Source organism: Limulus polyphemus, unplaced genomic scaffold, assembly GCF_000517525.1.
Source record: "Limulus polyphemus unplaced genomic scaffold, Limulus_polyphemus-2.1.2 Scaffold812, whole genome shotgun sequence".
Lineage (NCBI taxonomy): Eukaryota > Metazoa > Arthropoda > Merostomata > Xiphosura > Limulidae > Limulus > Limulus polyphemus.
The window spans coordinates 226,490-237,521 of NW_013666422.1; the positions used below are offsets into that span (position 1 = coordinate 226,490).

Here is an 11,032-nt window from a genome sequence, read left to right on the forward strand (position 1 = left end):
ATATGGTAGGTAATTAACATCTACCATATATTCTTAGGCTACTCTTCTTTGATTAAATACTTGATTATGTAATTAACATATTCTTAGGCTACTCTTCTTTGATTAAATACTTGATTATTAATTAACATCTACCATCTCATAATCAAGTATTTAATCAAAGAAGAGTAGCCTAAGAATATATGGTAGATGTTAATTACATAATCAAGTATTCGATCAAAGAAGAGTAGCCTAAGAATAGATGGTAGATGTTAATTAATTCAAAATTAAAGACACACTGTGCGAAATAGCTCTTGTGTAGCTTTACGCTAAGTTCTAAAATAACGAAACAGATAAATAATCTTTAAAGGTATTCGTGAAAATGCTGTAATAAACTGCCGAATAGAATTATATCTAGCAGAACATTACTCTCTTAACCAAATGTTAGTTTTTTTTCTGTTTTTTAATTTGAAAACTAAATTCATTCACACAGTTTTTCGCGATAACAGACTAGATAGCTAAATTGTTTACAGAAGTCATAGCTCAAATAATGCAGTGATACGGGAGAATATATATAAGATATGTATTATATATATTTATGTTCTGTATAAACAGCCTATGATTGATCAAATTCGCATTGCCACCTCAATCAGCCACTAGCAAACATAAAACTCAGTATTATTTGACCGCATAGTAGCTACATTTAAGTTGCTTGCTTGCTGAGAATTCTTACCAAATTTTATATAACTATGGATGAAAGTAAAAAAAAAATGAAGGGGGAACTTTTATCTTGATATGATTAAGATTAATATTTCTTCTTTTTATATTGAAACGTTTTTTGTTTACTACATTTCTCATTCTTTATTAAAACCAAGTGGTTGTTTGTTTTTTGTTATTTTTTGCAGATCCAGCAGAACTTTCAGCCAAGAATTTCAAACTGATACCAACGACGTTAGACTTAACAGAAGAAGTCGAGTAGAAAAACGTATAAGAAAAATTATAGCGGCAGCCATGTTAGGCTTAACACTATGTATGTTACAATTGTACAGTGTACTAGGACCTCACGGGTTATTTGCTGAAAGTTCAAACGTCAGCGTCGTGCCATGGTTTTGTTTTCAAACTGTTTGCAGGTAATAAATTTTCCAAAGCTTGACTTTTCAAATTATAGTTGTGTAAACGAATTGTAGTCACCGAAATTATCAAATCATTTTATTTAACTGTGACATGTAAGCCTGACAATTGATTAAGGTTTTCTTTAAAATAAATTTGCGTTTATCTTCATTAAAACTAAACTAAAATACATGTTATCGATCGAAGGAAGTAAAATATTTTTAGAAAATTGACCAAAATCATCTAAAAATATTTTACTTCATTCGATAGATAATATGTCTATGAGTTTGGTTTCCATTAAGATACACACACATATATTTTAAAGTGCTTTTCTAATCGATTAATTCTAAATAATTGTTAATTGATGTAACTAACAAAAGTCATCAACGATGAATAAGTAAAATTATCGATAAACAAATTGTTACATAAAGGATTTTAATGCGAGTAATCTGAAATAATGATTTATAATGGACAACATTTTTAACATTTTCTCAAGTGTAGAAATACAGTGGTTTCATATTATTTTATTTGAAAGTTTCAAAAGTACAAAATTATTTACTCTAATATTAGAATTATTCTGAAAGGTTTGATCGTTTATGTCTCATTGCATAAAAAATAATTACTAATTTAATCATTCACTGATTTGGATAGCCATTAAGACCATAGGTTAAAAACAAACTCAAACATTAGCTATAAACACAGGTCCGTTTCATGAAAGGGAGGGGAAATAGTTTGAATGATAGGACCTCTCATTTCTAACCAAAGTAATTTGAGTGATTTTATTGTGAAATGCAAAGTTGAGGTAATCTGTAAAAAGAAATAATAGTTTAATAAATCAAACAGGTGGCAATATAAAATATTTCGTGCGTTTCTCGTATCACTAAATAATCATTCCAAGTAGCCTTTACAGAATATATTTATTTAAGGTAAGATTTAGTCAAATAATTCTGAAACCTTGATTATACAGAACATAAATATAAAGTGTCAAGTAATTTTATTAAAACAACTTTGAATATATAAATCAACAAATCACGGTACTTAATGCATTAGAAAACAAAGAAATAGGGATCAACTTAGGGCACCAGAACCACTCAAAAGAGACTTATAATAAGTTGCACCCGAGCTGTGATAAGCAACGTGTGACATCTTGTGACTGGGGAGAATACAAGAACACATAGATCAGTGGCAAAAGCCATCCACGTATTCTAGGCAACATAACCAATAAGATCTTTGTGTTGCAAAGCGACAACAGTCGTCTGCAAACAAGCTGTATACTGTATACACGACGTATTTGTACAATCGCCAAGTACCTTAAACAGCTGGAGAATGAAAGGATATTTAGTCTATTCCATATGAAGGTATCCCGGTCAAGTCGCTTGACGCAGTGCCTATGGATGTCTATGTGCTCAGAGTGATAAAACAGGCGCTGGAAAACCGTCTTCCTCGTGAATTAGATAAGCCTATTGAAATAATTTAAAGAGATGGAGTGTGCTTTAGACATGGTAGCTTACAATGGAGTATTTTTTTATGGTAACTACGCTTCAGATCTATTGTCAAGATGCACAACCGTCAGATAAAGCACGATCGGACATGGCGATATGGACTGTAACAATATGGCGAAGATCCAAAATCGTTTTAGTATAACGTACTCAACCTTTTTATAACATTTGAAGTTACGTTGCTCAACTATAATGCTTATTGGTTTTAAACTATTGCTTCTCTTTTTGTCTTAAGTTCCCCATGGTGGCACAGAGGTAAGCTTAAGGGCTTATAACGCTAAACTTTAGGGTTCAATTCCCGATGAGGCACAGCGCGGAGAATCCATTGTGTAGCGCAGCGCTTAAACAAAAACAAATTTAATCTTACTGTCTTCAGTCTTGGAACTAAATTAAGAGAAGACTTCGGTTACTTAGGATAGTCAGAAAAGGAAAAAAAAAGAGGTAATTTTAAATGCTAACTTTCAAACTGGGTATTTCCACATAATGTTTTTGTTTTGTTTGTTGTTAGTTGCGCTTTATATAGATATATTGTATAAAGTAATTTCGTATATTTTTATGCTCCTCATTTGTCTTACAGCAATGTAAGTATTTTACGAAATAATTGAAACCTACATTTAATATTGGTACAAAGCAGCAGTTGTCAACTTACATAATCTAACGAAGGATCAACTCATAAGGTTATATGGCAATCAAAAATTTATATTAGAAAGAAATTTAGATGCTTACTAATTTATGTTACATTCATGCTAGAGATAATGAATCATTGAACTTTTTAAACCCGTAATGAGCACAACATCTAGATATAAAATCAACAATAGTTGCTGTTATGTCATATAATAACTTAATTTGAATATTTGGAGGAAAAACAAATTGAAATGAAACTTGTTGTACTAACTGTATTTTTGTTACGCTAAGCAACGGGATGTAAAAATTTCAGACGTTTATGATCAGTAACTTCATATGTGAATTTCACACTTGTTTATTTAATGATTTAACTAAATGATACACTAAACTGATTAAAGGAAAGATAGCTAGTCAATGCCAATCACCGCCAACTCTTGAACTACTCTTTGCCAACGAAAAGTGGGATGAACCTTCACTTATAACACCCCCACGGCTTATAGGGCAAGTATGTTTGATGATGAAATTCCAACCTGCGAGCCGCAGATTGCGAATCCAGTGCCCTAACCATTAGGCCATGCCAAGCCAACTGTTTATGTAAATAATTTGTTAGACATAGTTGGTTAGTAATATACCCCAGCCATATTTTATACTTTCTAACAGTATTCAAAAAAATAATGGTACCTATTATGTTTACGTGTATAATTTGAACAAATATAGTAAGATGTATGAATTGTGATAAGCTATTTAAACAAAATGATACTTGTCTGTGAATTGTGTGCAAGGTGTGCCATCTAGGGGCAGAATAAACAAGCTTAGATGTCTATTTAGTAGCTTGATATACTAAAAGCAGTGATTCTACTTCATTTTAGTGCCAAAATGAGAAAATATTGTTTAATATCTTGCCAATTAACCATTGTTTATTGGTGTGATTAGAAAATATCATGAAATAAGCCTTTCTGTAACATAAAATGTGAATATATCTTTGTTTATAAAATTTTCAGTTATAAATACGAGATGATCATGATGACCCCAATATAAAATATTGTTAATCTTGCCCTTAGATTATATAGTTATGTTTGTAGGTTGGACCCACGACTTCTCTTTTTTTTGCAACTAGGCATATGATTTGTAGCCAAGTCATAATGTTGGCTATATGCAGAGACAGAGCATATGACTGGTATGGAAGTTTTGGTGGATTCTGGAGTCGTAAGATAATTTTAATAAAAGTCAATTCCATTTTCAAAATTTTCCTGATGTCTTTCTCCGTCTTGCATTTCAACAAATTGTCAGTATCAAAAGTACTGATAAACAATCTGTTCACTTTAAATGTCCTTGAGCAATCATTTTCATTTCTCATTAAAGTTGTATTAAACAAGGTGTATTTGTTTCAAAGTGAAGAATCTATATCAGTCTCTTATTTATTGGTCCAGTCTTACTTATCATACACTATGCATACAAATTCTCTGTTTTATGGTATTAATAACTTACCTGTTAGGTCAGCTTTACCTGTAACTACTGCAGACTAAGTCATTAGTGGTAAGATGTAGATGCTATGGCCAAGAATTTATTACTGCATAGTTTACATGGGATGAGCTTCTCTCTTTTCCATACATGTACGCTTTTGATGCCACGAAGGACTTATGGTGAAGGAATGGAAACACTAATTCCTTATTAGTGGTTATGAATGTCCAGGCCCTATTGCCATGGCTTATGATGACTGCACCACTGCCATAGCAGTTCGATCTGCATAGAAAGCAGTCTGAGAATGAATGGTGTAATGTCTACTTTATTTGTGGGAAGAGGAGTTGTCCATATCCTGTCATGCAAGAGAAAGCCCGCAGATTTGTTTCTGGACAACTGCAGAAGGATTGAAGATAGTCAATGACCACTGCTGTTGTTTCAGCTCTTTTAAACTGGAGAAATCTAGATTAGAGCTGGCCACCATCCTGGGTGGGTGCTGCAATCGGCTTGCTACCAAAGGAAAAGTGGTCAGTTAAGCTCATCTCAACCTGGCTGTGGTTTACTATATGCTGGTAAAGATAAACGGAGGCAAAGTTGAGACTAATTTGTAAGATGCTTGTGATGTTAAAACTCTGCTGGACCTTGTAGTTATCAAGACTCAAAGAGGAACCATTTGGCCATTTAATATAATTGAGATAAGCTCAATGTAAGTGGAGAAGCGTGATTCCCTGTCTTTCCTGAAATTGTCTATTAAACAATGAGAGCTATTGCCTATTGTCTTGATGCGAGGTGTCATCAAACATGACTTGCAGTACAGATAAGCCGCAGGTGGTTTTGCAGTGGCAACCAGTCAGAACCAAGTAACAATGGACTACAAGAATACATAGAGAGAAGTAAGTCTTAGTATATCCAGATGTGCCGGTTTTGTTTATTTTTGAAACACATTTTATCAACTTCTTTCATACCTTATTTATTCAAACTTACATACACTTTAAATATAATTATTTTAAGAATTCAATTTCTTGTGGTTTAATAACTCACCTGTTGATGTAAGTTAAACCTGGGAGTACTTCATTGGTATAAATTTTCTTAAAGAGTTCCCAAGTATTATTAAGGCTGATACTGTAGTTTGCTAGTTTATGCAGTTCATACTTTTTATGGTATTTGATTTACAAAAGATTCATCGGTAAAATGTAGGTATACGTAGCTCTTTTAAGTTGAAATAATATTAAATTAATTCATTTAACAGTCGTTCATTTATTTATCTATGACAACAATGCTCATTTTTTGTCTGTTCTGAAAATGCGCGTGCAATTGATTTCAACTGATATAAACCCCATCTAAATTGTTTGTTTGTTTGGAAGTAAGCACAAAACTACAAAATGGGCTATCTGTGCTTTGCCCACCACGGGTATCGAAACCCGATCTCTAGCTTTGTCCTCATACATTCCGCTGTGCCACTGGGGGGCGCGAATGTAAATATACTTTAGTAGACATTTTGTACAACATATTAAATTAAAAGCTTATCAAGATTTTTAAAAAGGTCTAACGTTAGGCCGTAGAATAACATTATAAGTTTATTTATTGATAGTATTAATTAAGTACTATAAAGTTTAACTTTAACTAAAACTAAAAACGGATACAAGTTAGTGTGTTAATTGATCTCTTTATCGAATATAGGCCGTACTTAATAAAGGCTTAAATAATGTTATTAGGCCTAACATAAGTGGACTTCTAAATTTCGGTTTCTGCGGTTATAATTCAATTGTATTGTTCTAGAAATTCTGTATTTAAAGAAATACCGTTGCAATAAAGATGATAGTCTGACCGCAAATGTTTTGAGGGTCTCTGCTTGTATATTCATAGTTTGAAACATGAATCAGTTACTTGAAGAAAGATTGAACGTTTTACAAAATGTATTATATTTCCTTTATCGGAGTAGACTTCACAATATAGTTTTACATTGCTTGTAACAGGCTTAATATTTCTTTAAGCTATTTTATTTTTCTTCTATATCACAAATGAACGAAATTTTATTTCTTTTAATATGTAGTTATACATAAAAACATTATATGATTGGACATATTTACAAAATCGTTATTTTTGTCTGTTTCAGAATTGTGGAGTTCCTCCTGGGATATCTTCTTATCAGTATTACTAAATATTCTCTCCATTCTTACTGTTGCCGTGATAATCGATCGTCTTGTAAAACCTGAAGTTCTTATTTCTGGCAATTGTTTATGAAAGAGGTGATGTTTGAACTGTATATTCTTTATGAACTGTTTATCAGAACAAATATACCACTTTCGTACATTTAAACCATAGTAAACACACTTTACGTGTTTATGTTTTATGCTGTTGTTTTGTTTTGTTTTAGATAAAGGGTATCGCCTACTTGATGGGAATACATGTAGTAGTCCCACCTGTTATTACACTTCAATCTACAGCTAATCACCCAGAAGTCAAGTATTAGAAGGATCCTGCTGAATGTGTTTGTGCTAGATATGGTTAAGCAATATATATAAAGCTTTACTCTGTTTGAAGAAACAGTCTAGGGGAAGACTGAACAATATGTTGAAGATACAGTTGATAGCAGTGAGTTGAAATGAAGATTGACAGTTTCGTCCTGAAGAAGAAAATACATTTAACGATAACCGAAACAAGAAAGATTGCATATTGCCGCTGTACATTGTAATAATATAATGACCTAACTATTTCACTTTACTTAATGTTTCGTAAAGGCTTACGAAGTAATTTTTTATTGTTATTGTTGTTGTTGTTGCTGTTGGAGTTTTTGGATGTTATAATACTTTAATTCCCAACAATATAATTTACTTGTTTTAAAAAAATCGTGTGTAGAATGTATTAATGGAAACTAGGGAATTAAACACGATTTTAATTTAGAGCGTTTCAATCAATATACTCAACTTAGCAAACCTAAATAATATTAAAACATAAAAATATCTTCTTTGGTATGATCAAATCTTACTAGAATCTATAAATGAAAGTAAGAATAATATGTGTGCTTTGAAAATGATCAAAACTTAGTTTTGAGAACAATTTGTACTTTTTGCAAACGTGTAATAACTAAATGCAATCGAAATAATATAAATTGGAGTTTATTTACGGTGTAATTAGTAGTTAGGTCATGGTGTTTTTGTTAATACAAACGATCAAATATTTTAGGTTAAACTGACTTTGAATATATAAATCAAGAAGTCACGTGGCAACAACAGCCGATATAAAGTTGCGATGAAACTACTACATTTTGGCATTGTTTGGCGTTTCGCAGGTAGTGTGATGGCACCGAAAGTTGGTCGATTTTGGAAAGGGTATGTAACGGTCATTTCTGACATAAAATGTTCATACACATAGACCACAAAGATATGTTTATATCGGGAATTTAAAATTTCCAAGATGGGGATATCCCTTGTACTTAATGGCATTGGAAAACAAAGGAACATAGGCCACTTTGGGGCACCAGGATCATCCAGAAATAGACTTACGTCAAGTAGTACCCAATCCGTGGTACGCAAAGTGTGGCGTCTTGTAACAGGTAAGAATCTACGAACACTAAGGTCAGTAGCAAAAACCGTCCATATGCAGCAGGCAACAATAAGCAACATAAACCAAGGAAGATCACTGTCTGAAAAAGCTAGAAAAGTCACGTATACACAAGTTGCTTCCATGACATGTCTGTTTAATACTTGCATACCTCAAACGGATATTTGCGCTATTTGTTATGAAGGCATGTCGATCATGTCGCTGGATGCAGTACCTATGAATGTCTGTGCAATTGGAGAGTTAAAACAGACGCTGGAAAACCGTCGTCCTCGCACACTAGATAACTTATTGAAAGTATTTAGGAAGAAGTATGTGCTTTAGACACGACAGCCTTACGACAGAGCCTTTTGTAATGGAAATTACGCTGAAGACCTATTGTCAAAATGCACAGTCGCCAGATAAAATGCGACTAGACATGGTGATATGGACTGAAGTGATATGGCGAGGATTCAAATTCGTTTTAATATAACATACTCGGCCTTCTGTACTGTCTATTGATTTTTTACTTCAAAGTAAAAATTAGCAGTTAGATTTTTCCTATTCCTATTAAAAAGAAGCAGAAGCGAACACAGTTTTAGATTTTGTTTTGTTTGTAATTAAACACAAAGCTACACAATGGGCTATCTGTACTCTGCCCACCACAAGTATCGAAACCCGGATTCTAGCGTTGTAAGTCCTTAGACATACCGCTGTAACACTGGGGGGCCATTTAGTTTTAGAATAAATTAATCTAAAAAAGTTTCCAAAATTCATTAAATAAATTGAATCTAAAATCAATGTCCCAATAATGCATTTATGCTAAATTAAGAGTTATTTAACATGTATATTACATGAAAAACAATATTTAACATTTGCTTTTATTGTATATAAAATGACAGTGCTTTTTGTAACAGTTATATAATATTAAATTGTGTCGTATCGTGTTTATAAAAAAAATGCAAACATTATTTTTTAATCACTGGAGTTTTAGTTCTCTGGTTTCAAAAGCAGAATACTTCACATATTTCATAAATGTGTTGCATTACAGAAAAACTTACTTGATGCTGTAAAGCTTCGCCACCCAGTGGCACAGCGGTATGTCCGCGGACTTACAACGCTAGAAAGCGGTTTTCGATACCCGTGGTGGGCAGAGCACAGATAGCCGATTGTGTAGTTTTGTGCATAACTTAAAACAAACAAAATCGAAAACTTTAAGTAAAGAATCTGTTTATTCAGTTTAATAGTCATTACATAAAGTAATACAAATATGTATGTTCTAAACGAGTAACGATATATACAATTGAATGTCGCCTGCTTTGCATAGAAATAATAAGGAAATTACATGAAATTTTCATATCGCGTATAAACATTTGTATTGGTATTTATCGTGTAAAATGTGCTTAATAACCCACCTGTTCCTCCGCGCAATTTCATTTAATGAAAATTATTACTGCATTATTAAATCACACGAAAGAAAAACTAAAGGCGTTATTGTAATCGGATTTTAATCTATGTCATATATTTAACAAACATTTTAAAATAACTCCGTCGTAACGGGATACTAAATCTGATTATCCGAAACATTCAGTTTGGTTTCTATGGTCTTCACGATCCAACTCATCATTAGTGGTCATACAAAATCTCTCACAACATTCAATAATTTCAGATTGACATTATACTTAAGTTGGTATTTGTTCACGTCGTTTCTATTAGTTTGACGAATTTTTTTATTTGTTTATTTTAGAGCAAAGCCACATTGGGCTATCTACTATGTCCACCGGGAGGAATTAAATCCTGGATTTTAGCGTTTAAGTCCATAGACTTACCGCTGTCCCACCGGGGGATGAGTTTGACGAGATAATGCCGAACTATAGTTTGGTATTTATGTGTGTGTGTGTATAAAACCACTTTATATCTGTTTACATAAGTTTCATACAAGAACACGCTTCAAAACACTAACGTAAATAGTTAAGCATGTCTTAATAATTCAGATTTTGTCTATTTTAGATATTTTATACTTTGCAAAATATAGTTACACTTTTTACACTTTCGATAGATGCCATTACTTGTCAAAACTTTACCATATTAGTTTAATGTTATTTTCTACTTCTCTGTAGTTTGGGTTAGGTGTGTATTGTCTATATTGTGCATTAGTTTTAGAATGATATTGATGTTTCGAATATCATTTACTCAATATATATGGAAAAAAAAACACGTGTTTATGACTAAATAAAAATTTGACAATTGATTTTCACTCTTTACATTTGCGATCTGGAGTGAATATGTATTTGCATAAATATAAGTTCACTCAAAAATGTAAAGGAAAAATATTGAAAAAATAAATAAATTGCTTCCTTTTATGAGCAGCTTACTGTGTTCATTTTTATGCAGAAACAACCGTTTATCAAATACATAATACAAATTTATTTAAGAATAGATACGAAAAATTATGAATACCGAATTTCGATAACTACATTTCCCTATCCAACGTGTAGGCCCGTTGGAAAAAAAATGGTGTTTCGATTTATGCAAGCAAGCTGGTCAAACTTTTCTCATAGGCTTCAATATATAGCTATCGACTGACCAATACTGAGGATTCCAAATTACAGAAGTTAGGTCTTTTAAGTATTCTTCCTAATCTGGAATTTAATTCTCCTAAGTTATATATTTGCAGGTGCAACTTACATTATAGTTATAGGAAGTAGGTGTTTTATTCCTTTCTTACTTCTGCTTTTCCCCGGCGTCAATAAATTCCCAAATATTGTCTTTATTCTTTGACTTCTTGAATTAATAAATGAATATGTAGAATCAAACTATTT

At 32.3% G+C, this 11,032-nt stretch overlaps 1 protein-coding gene across 1 annotated transcript in view; it reads left to right on the plus strand.

The window, feature by feature from the left end:
* Positions 1 to 8,870, plus strand: part of LOC111086054 — a 28,946-nt gene extending 20,076 nt beyond the window's left edge. Inside the window, exons 7-8 of the mRNA XM_022387425.1 lie at positions 882 to 1,106; positions 6,787 to 8,870. Of these exons, the coding sequence (XP_022243133.1) occupies positions 882 to 1,106; positions 6,787 to 6,886 (325 nt within the window). The 3' untranslated portion in view covers positions 6,887 to 8,870. The remainder of the gene's footprint in view (positions 1 to 881; positions 1,107 to 6,786) is intronic.
* The last annotated feature ends 2,162 nt before the right edge of the window (positions 8,871 to 11,032 follow it).